Source organism: Octopus sinensis, linkage group LG10, assembly GCF_006345805.1.
Source record: "Octopus sinensis linkage group LG10, ASM634580v1, whole genome shotgun sequence".
Classification (NCBI taxonomy): Eukaryota; Metazoa; Mollusca; class Cephalopoda; order Octopoda; family Octopodidae; genus Octopus; species Octopus sinensis.
Window position 1 is genome coordinate 43,180,966 of NC_043006.1, and position 17,359 is coordinate 43,198,324.

General features: G+C 41.4%; 1 protein-coding gene and 1 pseudogene across 1 annotated transcript; one reads left to right on the forward strand and one right to left on the reverse strand.

Annotated features, from left to right (window-relative positions):
• Window positions 1-709: 709 nt before the first annotated feature.
• Window positions 710-1,585, forward strand: LOC115216196. The gene has a single exon (XM_029785394.1). It carries the CDS (start codon window positions 710-712, stop codon window positions 1,583-1,585), a length of 876 nt encoding a protein of 291 aa, XP_029641254.1.
• Window positions 1,586-13,976: 12,391 nt separating this feature from the next.
• On the reverse strand, window positions 13,977-14,121 carry LOC115216835 (annotated as a pseudogene).
• Between the last annotated feature and the right edge of the window lie 3,238 nt (window positions 14,122-17,359).

The following is a 17,359-nucleotide window of genomic DNA, read 5'->3' on the forward strand; positions in this document are numbered from 1 at the left end:
ATACAGTGTGTAAGAATTAGCACTTCCTTCTCAAAGCTTGGATTCGAAATCAGACCCAAGAATCATTGGTCGTAAAATACCAATGCACAAAAAGGCGCGAAATCAGAATCTCTTTGTTCTGACAAAAAATGATGGATCGTCTCCCTTCGACCTCTGACCCGAGCAGGTCAGGCGAAGTTTAACAGGACGACCAGCGACCTACTGTACGCAATAACACTCTTGCGGTATATCTATTTTTCTGGCTATTTGAGATGTTATAAATAGAACGGAGAAATAGGTATCTAGAGAGAACCCGAACCAACGTTTAAGAGAACGCCACACATTTATGAGGACGACGAAAGAATAATCAGAAAGGTGACTCTGTCATGCATGATTTACACACACGCACACACACACACCATCAAACATATTCTGCTTTAATGTGTATCCTGTATTATGCATTCCTTTAATATGTATTATTTGCAACCACTATTTAATATGCATTTTGTACAAGCGATGTGTAACATTGCTTACAAATTGATGTAGTGATAATAAATCTTTAATTTATTACAAAGCACTTATGTATTTATTATACATCCACGCATCCACTACATTGGTGACCCCGTAAAACGAATCGCGCCTTCCCTGGAACCAGCTTCATCAACCGCGTCGAAGAATTACAGTTTGCACATCACCAGCAACGAAGCAACTGAAAATTCCGACGAAAACAATGAATCTCCCGGAACAAAACCCAGCGGCCAACATCGACATGGCATTCCAAGCGGCGATCTCGTTAAAAATTCCACCATTCTGGACCCACGACCCGACATTGTGGTTTCACCATATAGAGGCACAGTTTGCCTCTCACAGAATATCGAGTGATGCGGCTCGACTTTCTCACGTTATCAGTTCTCTGTCACCAGAAATAACGAATGTGATACGCGACCTTATCATGGCACCACCCGGTTCTGTTTCATATGAAGTTTTTAAAACCACGTTAATAAACAGAACCTCAGAATCCCAACAAAAAAGACTTCACCAGCTTCTGATATCGGAAGAATTGGGTGACAAAACGCCGTCCCAGCTTCTTCGGAGAATGAAACAGCTTCTCGGAGATGAGACACTCCCAGAAAAAATCTTCAAGCAACTTTTTCTCCAGCGTCTGCCCTCCAATACCCAGGTTGTTCTCGCGTCCACCAGAGAAAACACATCCCTTGAAGAACTGGCGGAGCTAGCTGACAAAATAGCCGAAGTACCGCACAGATATCCAACGGTATCGACGGTGACGCCAGCCGCTCCCAGTACCAATCCTTTCCGTGCACAAACCAGTTCTTCAGAGATTTCGGATTTGCGTGCATTAATGACGCAGCAAGCTGCGCAAATACAAATTCTCACAGCCCAAATACAAGCCCTAAAGTTTAGTCCCCAGCGTCGAAGCACCAGCCGATCTCGACGAGATGGCAGACGGTCTCGAAGCCCCAGTGCTACCCGAAACTCACATGACACGTGTTGGTACCACCGAACATTCGGAACACGGGCACAAAAATGTACGGTACCGTGCTCGTTTTCCTCACCCAGTTCGGGAAACGGCACAGCCAGGAATTGAACGCGACGGAAGTTCCTGGTTCGCACCCACACAGTCGCCTGTTTTTCGTTTGCGATCGTGTAACAGGCACGCGTTTCCTGGTTGACACAGGTGCGGAAGTCAGCATCATCCCAGTCTCCAACACTTCTGGAAAAAGAAAAGAGACATCAGTCTGTCTTCAGGCAGTCAACCATTCACCCATTCCAACCTACGGTGAACAGTCCCTAACATTAAACATAGGACTACGCCGCACATTTCAGTGGGTATTCGTCGTCGCTAAACTGCCGACCCCTATCTTAGGAGCCGATTTCCTGCATCATTTCGGTCTCCTGGTAGACATAAAGAACAGACGACTTGTCGACACCACCACCAAGCTTACTGTGCGCGGTATAGCCGCTCGAATGGACACAGTCAGCCCAACTGTAATGCTTACGACAACGACTCGTCACAGTTCCATCCTGAATGATTATCCAGATGTCGCCCGGCCAGTTTTTCATAACCAGCCGATAAAGCACGATGTTACCCACCACATCAAAACCAGCGGTCCACCTGTTGCTGCAAGGCCCAGAAGGTTACCACCTGATCGTCTCAAGGCCGTCAAGCGGGAATTCCAGCACATGCTCGACCTCGGAATCATCCGCGTTTCCAGCAGCAACTGGTCCTCGCCGATACACTGCATCCCAAAAAAATCATCGACCGATTGGTGGGTTTGCGGCGATTATCGATCACTGAATAAAAGCACTATCAGTGATGCCTATCCGGTGCCTTTTCTTCAGGACTTTTCGAGCTCGCTGCATGGAGCTCGCATCTTTTCAAAAATCGACCTGGTGCGAGCATACAACCAAATCCCAGTCGAACCTGCAGACATCTCAAAGACAGCAGTGACTACACCTTTCGGAATGTTTGAATTCCTGCGTATGCCTTTCGGTTTACGAAACGCGGCACAGACATTCCAAAGGTTTATCGACATGGTGACTAGAGGTTTGCCTTTCGTCTATGCCTACACAGACGACATACTCGTGGCCAGTAACTTGGACGAAGATCATAATCAACACCTTCACCTGCTATTCGGACGACTACGTCAATTTGGAATTGTTATCAACCCTACCAAATGTTTGTTCGGAGTTGCTTCCCTTCATTTTCTCGGCCATATAGTCGATAAAAATGGAATTCGTCCCCTTCCCGAGAAAGTCAAGGCCATCGTGGATTTTCCACCACCCACATCTCTCCGCAAATTAAGGGAATATCTCGGTCTAGCGAATTTCTATCGACGGTTCGTGCCCCACCTCGCTGAAATAGCGCAACCGCTCACGGATTTGCTACGTCAGCGAACCTGCAAAAACGCAGATATAGCTCTGACCGAAGATCAACTCGTTTCTTTCGCTGCCCTGAAAAAAGCGTTATCTAGCGCTACCATGTTGGTTTATCCAAAACCAGACGCCCCATGATGTTTACTCGTTGATGCATCCGATTCCGGAATCGGAGGTGTGCTACAACAGCTTGTTGACGGTATATGGCAACCGTTGTCTTTCTTTTCTAAGCGGTTAAAACCCGCGGAAACCAAATACAGCACATTCAGTCGGGAATTATTGGCGGCATACCTGGCCGTTAAGCATTTCCGTCATATGCTAGAAGGTACCAATTTTGCCATATATACCGACCACAAGCCATTAGTATACGCATTTAACACCAAACCGGATCGCCATTTGCCGAGAGAAATTCGTCACCTCGACTTCATATCGCAGTACACGACGGATATACGCCACATCAAAGGGACGACCAACGTGGCAGCCGATGCACTCTCACGTGCGCAGATCAATGCTATCCACACCACGTCTACAATTGATCTGGCACGTATAGCAGCTGACCAGGAGAATGACGAAGAACTTCTAAAGCTCCGGAATTCGTCATCTCTGAAATTTCAGCATGTTCCACTACCATCATCCACAGCCCATATTTGGTGTGATTTCCACTGGTTACCAACGCCCTTATGTACCACAGAAATATCGTCGAGAAGTTTTCTCCGCTCTACATTCTCTGTCACATCCTGGTATTCGCTCCACTCAAAAGCTAATATCGACCCGTTTTGTGTGGACCAGTATCAACAAGGATATCAGAGAATGGACCAAGTGCTGTGTTGCGTGCCAAAAAGCGAAAATCCACCGGCACATAAAATCACCAATCGGTTCATTTTCGCAGCCCGATGCACGATTTCAGCACGTTCACATTGATATCGTTGGACCCCTGCCACCTTCGCAGAACTATTCATATTTGCTAACTTGCGTAGATAGGTTCTCGCGATGGCCCGAAGCCTGGCTCCTATCTGATATATCAGCAGAAACGATCGCTAAAACGCTGATATCACAATGGGTTTCGCGTTTTGGCACACCCGCAACAATTACCACCGACAGAGGACGTCAGTTCGATTCCCACCTTTTCACCGAGCTGACTCGTCTCCTCGGGTGTAAACACACCCGCACTACAGCTTACCACCCTGCAGCAAATGGCATGGTGGAACGCTTTCACCGCCAACTCAAGGCATCTATAAAAGCAGCTCCAGACAGTTCTCACTGGTTGGAACATCTCCCTCTCATCCTCCTTGGAATTCGATCCACGATTAAGGAAGAACTGGGATATACTCCGGCCGAACTCGTTTATGGCACAACACTCACCTTACCTGGGCAGATGATCGAACCTGTTTCACAAAACTTCCCTGACCCACAACAATATGTGCACCGATTACGAACATCCATGTCGCAAGTATCACCCTCAGGCCCCAGACAACAGAACGTCGTTTCACGTGTCCCAAAAGATATCAACACATGGACTCATGTCTTCGTGAGGAATGATGGGATACCCTCTCAACTTCGACCACCATATTCCGGGCCCTACAAGGTCATCAAAAGAGAACCAAGTATTTCGTCCTCGATATGGAGGTAAACGAAATACGGTCTCGATTGATCGTTTAAAAAAAGCTTTCATCGAGGAGGACTTACATTCAGTCCCCTCTTTTCCTCAAACAGACTCGGCAACTCCAGCGAACACCACAGATGCTGCACAACCCCGACACACCAAATCAGGAAGAACAGTTCGATGGCCAGCAAGGTTTGTGCAAGTTTTTCGGGTAAGTTCTGAACTCCTAACGTATCCATCTTCCTAATGAACACATAACTGCATCACCCACCCAGAGAAATCAAAGAACATTTGTGTACGTAAAGAAAAAAAAATGAAAACAAAAACTGTCTGTATGAACTTTTACGGAACATTTCAAAATCGAACTTTGCCGATGAACATTTCTTTCATTTTTGCATGTACATATTTTTTGTTTTCTCTTCAAAATGTTTGCTTTCTCATAAATATATTTTTTTGCTAACTCTATATCCACACACATTTACAAATCTTGTTCTCATGCGTGCTATCACTCGATTTTTTTTTTCGCCACTGAAAGATACCTTGTCTCTATTAGACCTCTAGTAGGTCGAGTAATCAATAGACGCACATCTCTTTCAACACGCCAACATAATTCTGCCTGGGCACATATACATATTGCCCATCATATAGCACATACAAATTGTAAACCTTTCATCCATATTTTTATCGTTCAATGTGTAAAAAAAATTTCTTTTCTACATGCACACAATCAAAAAAAAAAAAATAATAAAAATAATAATAATAATACATTTCCAATATCGTTTGATCTCTGTGGCTTTCTCACTAGAAGGGGGGTAGTGTAAGAATTAGCACTTCCTTCTCAAAGCTTGGATTCGAAATCAGACCCAAGAATCATTGGTCGTAAAATACCAATGCACAAAAAGGCGCGAAATCAGAATCTCTTTGTTCTGACAAAAAATGATGGATCGTCTCCCTTCGACCTCTGACCCGAGCAGGTCAGGCGAAGTTTAACAGGACGACCAGCGACCTACTGTACGCAATAACACTCTTGCGGTATATCTATTTTTCTGGCTATTTGAGATGTTATAAATAGAACGGAGAAATAGGTATCTAGAGAGAACCCGAACCAACGTTTAAGAGAACGCCACGCATTTATGAGGACGACGAAAGAATAATCAGAAAGGTGACTCTGTCATGCATGATTTACACACACGCACACACACACACCATCAAACATATTCTGCTTTAATGTGTATCCTGTATTATGCATTCCTTTAATATGTATTATTTGCAACCACTATTTAATATGCATTTTGTACAAGCGATGTGTAACATTGCTTACAAATTGATGTAGTGATAATAAATCTTTAATTTATTACAAAGCACTTATGTATTTATTAATACATCCACGCATCCACTACAAGTGGATATAACATTAAGAGATCTTATAAAAACTGCAAATCTGAAGCTTAAGCATATCTTAATAATTTTTTGTTGAAGAATTTCTGAGAGATATTAACTGTAATCAAATGTTGCATCTGATGGAAGATTATTAATGCCAGTTTTAATAATTTACTATTATGGACACATTTCAAGGCAGCAAGCGGATATAATTCACAGCATATCAGACAAAATGGTTAGCAGTATTTCTTTTAGCACTTAACATTCTGAGTTCAAATCCTACAGTGGTTACTTTGCCCTTCATCTTTTGAGGGTCAATAAAATATGTACCAGCTGAAGAGTAGGATTATTGACATTGCTGGTCTTGTGCCAAAATCTGAAAATATAATTATTACTATTATTTTTGGGGCCTCACATATGCAATGACAAGAGACCGAGACCTTTGGAGATGTGCTGTGATTGAGAAGACCCGGCAAATGAAGTGAGATCACAGGTGTGGCTGATACCAGCGTCACATAACCAGCCCATTTAAAAGTACCCTTGAATTGTCACTGTTTTTTGAATTGAATGAATTGAACAATATTTCAACAGATTGTCTGCCATCCTCAGGGTTCCGGATGTAAAATAGAAAGAATGCAGAATTATGGAAATTCAGAATATGAATTGGAATATCATGTGTTCCTTTTTAAACAAAATGAGGTTATCAGTTTTCACAGAAAGAGAAGAAAACAGAAAAGAGGACACTTAGTCAAAATGCTTTATGTGAATGTTATGGAATTCGCTTGTCATTTTGTTCATTCCTTCAGGTGTAATGTTAGTAATTTACAAATATATTTATTCTTATGTGCTTTGAGGACCGAAAATGCAATAGAGTCAGAATATTAAACTATAACTCTAACCCCAATAAAACTAGTATTGGACTTTTTGAATACTGCACACTGAAAAACAGATGCAAGCTGTTTTGTTGTGCAACAACATGAGGAAAGCCCTGTTTGTTGTGCAACAACATGAGGTAAGTCAATTCCATCACAAATTATGACAGAAATGTTTTGATTTATACAAGGGGGTGCTGAAAGGTTCCCGATTTTAAGGGTATCATGAAAGGCCTGGTTGGAGGTCCAACTTCTAGCTTCTTTTATAGGGCTTAGAAAAACTGAAGGACTGCATCAATATGTATGTGAATATGAAAGGGGGATATGTTGAATAAAATCATAATTAACTGACCCTCCAGTATTTTCTTTTATCCAAGGTCAGAAACCTATCAGCACCCCCTTGAACAGAAGGTGGGACCTGTAAAGATTCCCATTTCGTATACACAGTGGAATACACCAAACATAAATTTCTTTATGCCAGTTGCACAACAAAACTATTAGATAGAAGATTCAATCGCATAGGTATTATGTTAGACACAATTACCGAAGTTTGACGGAAGTTACCAAATAATTTGCATCAAATGGCTGTAACCTTTAGGAGCCCTGAGAGTGTATATTCTCAGAAAATATTCCAGCTCTGCCGTACTTTCAGTCCTCAAAGCACATGAGGATAAATGTATTGCTGACCAAAGCCTTGTGAGTGGATTTGGTAGATGGAAACTAAAAGAAACCTGTCATATATGTATGTATACATGCATTCACATATGTATGTCTTTGTGTTTGTGCCCCTCCACCACCACCACCACTGCTTGACAACTGGTGTTGGTTTGTTTATGTTCCTACAACTTAGCATTTCAGCAAAAGTGACTAATAGAATAAGTGATAGAATAAATACCAAGCTTCAAAAAAAATAAAAAACGTACTGCGGTTGATTTTGTTCCACTCAACCCTTGTAGGTACTGCCCCAGTATGGCCACAGTTCAATGGCTGAAACATATAAAATGTGGAAGAGGAAGAGGCGCAGGAGTGGCTGTGTGGTAAGTAGTTGCTTACCAACCACATGGGTTCTGGGTCCAATCCCACTGTGTGGCACCTCAGACAAGTGTCTTCTACTATATCCTCGGGCCAACCAAAACCTTGTGAGTGGATATGGTAAATGGAAACTGAAAGAAGCCTGTCGCATATATATAGGGAGAATTCACAAAAAAAAAAAAAATGAAGACAGGAGGTGTAGACAACAACCAGATGTATTAGTATAACGCTCAGGAAGTGAAAAAGTCTTTAACGTTTTGAGCCTATGCTCTTCCACAGGAAGGAACAAGGAGAGAAAATAAGGGATGTGTAGTGACTAGTGACGTGTGTGTGTGTCTATTTGTCCTCCCACCATCATTTGACAACCAATGCTAGTGTGCTTACATCCCTGTAACTTAGCGGTTTGGTAAAAGAGACCGATAGAATAAGTACTAGGCTTACAAAGAATAAATCCTGGGGTCGATTTGTTCAACTAAAGGTGGTGCTCCAGCATGGCTGCAGTCAAATGACTGAAACAAATGTAAAAAAATAAAAACGTGAAGATTTCTTTTTTCAGATTTTAACAGGTGTCATACAGGTTTTAGTTCCAAAACATGTCAACGTTGATTTAATCAAGGAGATACCGAACCAGTTTTCCAAAGATGGAAAACCATGATAAATCTACAAATCAAAAGTAACAAAGCAGTAATTCCAAAATGTACTATTTACCAAGCAAACGAAGTGTGTAATGGTAACACATTTTGTAAGTCAATAAATTGTAACATAAGTCATTAAAGCAAAAATTTCCTCATCACAGAAATATTGTGTTTGTTCCAACAATCACCCTTTCTACTAGAGGCGATGAATTTTCATTTAAACTAATAAGAAAAGAGGTTCCAATTAAATTAGCAATAATAATGACAATAAATAAATCAGAAAAGCAAACATTTGGAAAGAATTGTGTTGTATTTACTGAAGTCAGTATTCTCTCATGGTAAATTAAATGTTAGCTTTTCAAGAGTGTCAAAAAAGATTGTTCAGATTTGAATGCATTCAATATCACAGAGAAAGAATAGACAACAGAATTTCATATTCTGTTATTCTATTATTCTTCTAGTTTGTTTCAGTCATTTGACTGTGGCCATGTTGGAGCACTGCTTTGAAGGGTTGTTTTTAGTCGAACAAATTGACCTGCAGTGTTTATTGTTTGTAAGCCTAGTACATATTTTATCAGCTTCTATTGATGAACTGCTAAGTTACATGGACATAAACACACTAACATTGGTTGTCAAGCGATGGCGAGGGGCAGGGAACAAACAGACACATACATACATACATATATATATATATAATATATATATATATATATATATATATATACATATATATATATATATATATATATATACATGCATATATATACACATATATATATATATCTATATATATATATATATCATCATCATCATCATCATCATCATTTAGCGTCCGCTTTCCATGCTAGCATGGGTTGGACGGGTCAACTGGGGTCTGTGAAGCTGGAAGGCTTCGTCAGGCCCAGTCAGATCTGGCAGTGTTTCTACGGCTGGATGCCCTTCCTAACGCCAACCACTCCGCGAGTGTAGTGGGTGGTTTTTACGTGCCACCTGCACAGGTGCCAGACAGGGCTGACGAACGGATGGTGCTTTTACGTGTCACCGGCACGGGGCCAGGCGATGCTGGCAACGGACACGAACGGATGGTGCTTTTACGTGCCACCGACACGGGGCCAGGCGATGCTGGCAACGGACACGAACGGATGGTGCTTTTACGTGCCACCGACACGGGGCCAGACAGAGCTGGCAAATGGCCACGAACGGACGGTGCTTTTACGTGTCACCGGCACGGGGGCCAGCCGAGGCTGGCAATGGACGCGAACAGATGGTGCTTTTACGTGCCACCGACATGGTTGCCAGACAGAGATGGCAAACGGCCATGAACGGACGGTGCTTTTACGTGTCACCGGCACGGGGGCCAGCCGAGGCTGGCAACGGACACGAACGGATGGTGCTTTTACGTGCCACCGACACGGGGCCAGACAGAGCTGGCAAACGGCCACGAACGGGCGGTGCTTTTACGTGTCACCGGCACGGGGCCAGGCGAGGCTGGCAACGAACACGAACGGATGGTGCTTTTACGTGCCACCGACACAGGGGCCAGGCAGAGCTGGCAAACGGCCACGAGCGAATGGTGCTTTTACGTATCACCGGCACGGGTGCCAGACGAGGCTGACAGTGGACACGAACGGATGGGTCACTTAACCCCTGCTTTCTGATATATGATTTGATTTTGATTGTTCTCACTGGTCTTGCCGGGTCTTCTCACGCACAGCATACTTCCATAGGTCTCGGTCTCTTGTCATTTCCTTGGTGAGACCTAGAGTTCAAAGGTCGTGCTTCACCACCTCGACCCAGGTTTTCCTGGGTCTACCTCTTCCACAGGTCCCCTCAACTGCCAGGGTGTGGCACTTTTTCACACACCTATCTTCATCCATTCTCACCACATGACCATACCAGCGCAATCGTCTCTCTTGCACACAACATCTGATTCCTCTTAGGTCCAACTTTTCTCTCAAGGTACTTACACTCTGTCGACTATGAACACTGACATTACACATCCAACGGAGCATACTAGCTTCATTTCTTGCGAGCTTACGCATGTCCTCAGCAGTCACGGCCCATGTTTCACTGCCATGTAGCATGGCTGTTCGTACACATGCATCATACAGTCTGCCTTTTACTCTGAGCAAGAGGCCTTTAGTCACCAACAGAGGTAAGAGCTCCCTAAACTTTGCCCAGGCTAATCTTACTCTAGCCGTTACACTTTCAGCACACCCACCCCCACTACTGACTTGGTCACCAAGATAACGGAAGCTATCAACTACTTCTAGTTTTTCCCCCTGGAAAGTGACGGAAGTTGTTTTCTGCAGATTTTCAGAGGTTAATGCTCCCGAGCATCTGCCACATACAAAAACCATCTTCCTAGTTAGCCTTCCTATGACATTGCTGCACCTCTTATGTGTCCATAGCTTACACTTGGTGCATCTTATAGAGTTTCTACCTACACCTTTTCTACAGATCGAGCAGGGCCATCTACCTGAAGGCGTTTGTGATTTGTCTACCTTCCTACTTATTAGGACTTTGGTTTTAGCTAGGTTGACTCTAAGGCCCTTCGATTCTAAACCATGCTTCCACACCTGAAACTTCTTCTCCAGTTCTGATAATGACTCAGCAATTAGAGCAAGGTCATCAGCATAGAGGAGCTCCCAGGGGCATCCTGTCTTGAATTCCTCCGTTATTGCCTGGAGGACTATGATAAATAGGAGGGGGCTGAGGACTGAGCCTTGGTGGACCCCTACCTCTACCCGGAATTCTATACATATATATACTCTTTTACTTGTTTCAGTCATTTGACTGTGGCCATGCTGGAGCACCGCCTTTAGTCGAGCAAATCGACCCCAAGACTTATTCTTTATAAGCCTAGTACTTATTCTATCAGTCTCTTGCTGAACCGCTAAGTTACGGGGATGTTAACACTGCAGTATCGGTTGTCAAGTGATGTTGGGAGGACAAACACAGACACACAAATATATACACACATACATCATTGTCATCATCATCGTTATCATCATCATTATCACAATCGCCATTGTCATCGCTGTCATCAGTAGGATTATCATCATCATATAACATCTATTTTTCCATGTTGTCATGGATTAGATGGTTTGACTTGATCTGATCAATATCATCTTTATCTTCTGCCCAGCTACTCCCATCGTTATTATCTTTATCTTCTGCCCAGCCACTCCCTTTTAATGTCATACAATGCAGGGTAGCCATGTATCTTCTCAAGGAGCAAGACATTGTGTTTGTCCTTCTCTCAAAACCAGCCATAAACCACCTCACCCCTTTAGTTGAAGGGGTTTTTACTTGTTTTGCAAGTTACTTGGTGACCTCACTAGTCCTGGTGGCATGAGAAAAGTTCCAAGTCAATGCTATAAAGTGGTTGGTATTAGGAAGGGCATTCAACTGTAGAAACCTGTTGTATAAACCCTGCCAAAGCTGACCTTGGAGCTTGACACAGCCTTGCGGCTTACCAGATCAAGTGGAACCATGACAGCATGGAAAAATAGATGTTATATGATGATGGTGATGATGATCCTGCTGATGAGAGTGATGACAATGGTGATGATGATGATGATGACAGCGATGATGATAACGATGATGATGGTGATGATGATGATCCCGCTGATAACAGCTATGACAATAGCTATTATGATGATGATGATGATGATAACGATGATGATGATGATGATTTCCATCAGCAATAGAGTGCAGGAGCAGAAGACCGTTTAAAACGAATGCAAGGAATACACTGCCACACTTTCCACCCTCTCCCCAGCCCTCTCTCACTTTACAATATAACCGTTTAAGCCATACCAATACAAATAATTCTAAAAGCCTTCACCAAAATGGATTTTGATAAATTTATGGCTTCTTCACTTTCTATTTCCTGGCAAAGAAAAAAATCTGTTAGAATCAGTACCAGAGATTTAAAACAATGTACTGCGGTTAGTTTGTTCATCTAAACCAGTGGTTCCAAAGTGGGCGGTATTGTCCTCCTCCTCGCTAGGCGTGGTGGAAAGTTCCTCGGTGGGTGTTGAAGAAAAGTGGGGTGATAATGGGGTAGCGATTCATGTAAAAAAAACAAAAACATTGGGTTAAGTTTTATTTGTGAAATACAGTTACTTTGAATTTGTTTTGTGATGGTTAGCTAGGGTGAAGATGCTAAGAATGTGACCTGGATGTGAAGGGGGTGGCAGCCCCAAAAAGTTTGGAAACCACTGATCTAAACCCTTCAAGTTGGTGTCCCAGCATGGCCACAGCCTAATCACTGAAACAAGTAAAAGATAGATAGATAGATAAAGAGAGAGATGCAGATGTGGCTGTGTGGTAAGAAGATTGCTTTTCAACAGTGTGGTTCCCAGTTCAGTTCCCCTGTATAGCACCTTGGGCAAGTACCTTCTTGTATAGCCTCAGGCTGGTCAAAGCCTTGTGAGTGGATCTGATTTTGGCAATCATAAACTGAAAGAAGCCCATCATGTGTATACATATATATATATATATATATATATGTTTTTTTCGTTGTTCGAAAAAATGTTCGTTTTCTGTGTTTTTCTTTTTATGTTTTCATTTCTCATTATATTCAACATTTTTTGATGTCCTGTACCCATATATGCATGTATATATACATATATATGTAGGTATGTACATATATGTATGTATATATGCATATATTTATATATTATTTATGTTATTATTTATCTTATTATATGATCGAATGCCATGCATCCTTTTCCAAGTAAGTTTTATCTTAATAATTATGATGCACACTCTTCTATCTCTACTGTGACTTCTCTGTCTATCTCTCTCCCTCTCTTGTTTTTCATCCTTTCTGGTTTTCTCTCCCACCCTTCCCTATTCTTCTCCTCTCATCTTCACCATTCCCTCTCTCTCACTCCTCCTCCTTGACTCTCGTCGCTGACATGTGACGAAAGGGAATCTATCTTTCTGTCCATTTCCTTCCTTCAGATAACACGTGCTTATACCTGGCTCCTCTCATAGCTTGTCCTCTTAGCATTCATAATAATTTTTCTATCGCCTTGGCCCAACAGTCCTCACCGTTTGTTTTTACTGTCTTGTTCTCACTGACCTGTTCTTGTTACCACTTATACCCTCCTCAAAAATCCCAAATTTTATTTAATTTACTTTGCAGGTAGGACTGTTTCAATGAAGTCATGTATTGACCTTGCCTTCGAAAATGGAGTAGATGAAACAGGGACAACTGCTGAAGGAGGATATTCTTTATGTTGCATTTCTTGTTTCTCTGTTTATTTTTTTCGTTGTTCAAAAAAAAGTTTGTTTTCTATGTTTTTGCTTTTAGGTTTTCGGTTCTCATTTGTGTTCAACGTTTTTTGATGTCCCATACCCATATATGCATATATATATATATACATATATATGTAGGTATGTATACATGCATATATTTATATATTATTTTTATATACATATGTCCCCCCAACATCGCTTGACAACCGATGCTGGTGTGTTTACGTCCCCATAACTTAGCGGTTCAGCAAAAGAGACTGATAGAATAAGTACTAAGCTAACAAAAAATAAGTCCTGGGTTCGATTTGCTTGACTAAAGGCGGTGCTCCAGCATGGCTGCAGTCAAATGACAGAAATAAGTAAAAGAGTAAAAGATATATATATAGTTTAGTTTTCAACTAGCAATAACCACGCCTCGGATTTACCTCATTGGCCATGGTACCGCCTCTAAAATTTAATAGGCATCATTACCATTATTAATAATAATAATAAAGTGGCTAGCAAGTTTATACCGTTATATAAATAAAATTCAGTAGGGTATTAAAATATCACTTGCTATAAACAGGGCTATCACTCTACAACCTCAGATTACTCCCTAATAAAATACACACAGGGAATACAACAAACATAACAGAAATAGGCTCACCTTGTATGAATTACAGAAGTAAAGACTACGTATATTCTGGGGTCGATTGATTTTGTTTTCTGTATGATTATCATACTTGAAGCTTCTCAGTCAGACTTAACGCAAAACATCTTTCTTTCATTTGCTTCAGTCGTTTGACTGTGGCCATGCTGGAGCACCACCTTTTGTCGAGCAAATCAACTGCAGGACTTTGTAAGCCTGGTACTTATTCTGTCAGTCTCTTTTGCCAAAACGCTATGTTACAGGGACATAAACACACCACCATCGGTTGGCAAGAAGGGGACAAACACACACACATATATATATATGATGGGCTTCTTTCAGTTTCTGTCTACTAAATCCACCTACAAGGCTTTGATCGGCCCGAGGCTATAGTAGAAGACACTTGCCCAAGATGCCATGCAGTGGGACTGAACCCGAAACCATATGGTTGGTAAGCAAGCTACTTACCACACAGCAACTCCTGCACCTTATGAAATATTCCTCAAATTACACCATGTGTGTTGTTTCGTTTGAATGCCCCTGCAACATTCAAAAATGAACATAACATGAGCCAGTATATATAACAATATCCTACTGAATTTTATTAATTATTAATTAAGATAGAAATTTAAATGTAATAAAATGTTTTAAAAGAAATTTAAAGTGCCTACGTGATAACTGTAAACCTACTTTTGGGCTACCCTGTATATAAATATATAATTATATAAATCTACAAAGACATGCAGGTGTCAATTCATTATGGCCATTTCAAGTGACTCCAAGGTGCTTCAATGTAATTGCCTAATTCAACTGATTCTTAATCTATATATATAAAACTCTAGTTGTGTGAGTGTCTGTCCCCTTCGATTTAGATTCCTAACTCCTCCCACATTTTGCGGTGCAGTTTAACCAAATTCAGGTATCTTATAGTCGTGATTCATATCGAGCCCGTCTGACTATTAGCGCGCATCAACGATGAGTCTACGATTTTAAAAATAATTTAACATCATTTTTTATTCCATTTTAAAGCATAAAATGCATCGTATGTCGATGGCGGCGGAGTTGGCGTCCACGCTCACAGCTGCACCTGTTTGCTTCTCCCCCTTCCCTCCCTCGTGAAGCTGTGGGGAAGGGAGTGTAAAGAAATCAACGTCGTAATGCGTTGTGAAGGAAACCAGCGTTCTTTTAGAACAACGACTTCATGGCTTGAAGACACCAAAACAAAAATGGCTAAGAAAGCCCGAATTTATAAGGGAAGTAACTCTCTAAAAATGCTTATATAGTTATTTCCCTTACAAACCCGAGCAATGCCGGGCGATACTGCTAGTTATATATATATCTTTTATCTGTTACTAGTTTCAGTCACAGGACTGTGGCCATGCTGGGGCACAATCTTGAAGAAATTTTAGTCGAATGCATTGACCCCAGTATTTGTTGGTTTTGGTAAACCTAGTATTTATTCTATTGGCCTCTTTTGTCAAACTGCTAAGTTACAGATCATAAACACACTAACGTATTAATGCATATCATCATCATTTAGTGTCCATTTTCCATGCTGGCATGGGTTGGATGATTTGACTGTAATTGGCAAGCCAGAGACCTGTACGAGGCTCTAGTCTGCTTTTGGCTTGGTTTCTACAGCTGGATGCCCTTCTTAACACCAGCCATTCCAAGAGTGTAGTTTATGCCTTTAACATATCACCAATATGGGAGACCTTTTATGTGTTGCTTGTATGAGTCCCTTTTATGTGTCACTGCCACAAGTCCCTTTTACACAGTCAGAAAGAGCGAGAGAGATCAGAGCAGAAAGGAGAGCATGTAAACAAATGACAATGGTGGGTAGCTCTCTCTCTTTTACTTTCTTCAGTCATTTGACTGTGGCCATGCTGGAGCACCGCCTTTAGTTGAGCAAATCGCCCCCAAGACTTATTCTTTGTAAGCCTAGTGCTCATTTTATCAGTCTCTTTTGCCAAACAGCTAAGTTACAGGGAAGTAAACACACCAGCATCGATTGTCAAGTAATGTTCGGGGAATAAACACTGACATACAAACATATACACACACATATAGGCGTAGGAGTGGCTGTGTGGTAAGTAGCTTGCTTACAAACCATATGGTTCCGGGTTCAGTACCACTGTGTGGCACCTTGGGCAAGTGTCTTCTACTATAGCCTTGGACTGACCAAAGCCTTGTGAGTGGATTTGGTTGATGGAAACTGAAAGAAGCCTGTCATATAAATGTATATATATATATATATATATATATATATGTATGTATGTATGTATGTGTGTATACGTTTGTCTGTCTGTCTTTGTCCCCCCAACATCACTTGACAACCGATGCTAGTGTGTTTATGTCCCTATAACTTAGCGTTTTGGCAAGAGAGACCAATAGAATAAGTACTAGGCTTACAAAGAATAAGTCCTGGGGCCAATTTGCTTGACTAAAGGTGGTGCTCCAGCATGGCCACAGTCAAATGACTGATACAGGTAAAAGAGATACATATCAGTTTCCGTCTACCAAATCCATTCACAAAGTTTTGGTTGGCCTGAGGCTATAGTAATAGACACTTGCCCAAGATGCCACGCAGTGGGACTGAACCTGGAGCCATGTAATTGGTAAGCAAGCTACTTACCACACAGCCACTCCTATACCTGTAAGTTAACAATCAAAATTAATTGATTGTCACTCAGAGAAATAGAAAGTGTTTTGACATTACAAACATTATGCTTTCTTGGAATTGAATGTTGGATGATAAGAAACGAAGAAAAGATGAGGAAAATCCAAAAAAAATGAAGATTTTTATCAAATCCAAAAATATCCAAATGAAGATTGTCGATAAATATGTATACACACTTGTACAGAAACACACACATGCATATGCACACAGGTATATGTATATGATATACATGTGTGTGCATGTGTATGCATATATATATATTTATATATACACACACACATGTATATATATACAAATGTATACACACACAATCGTATGCATACATATATATATATATATAAATATATACATATATGTATGTATATATATATATATATATATATA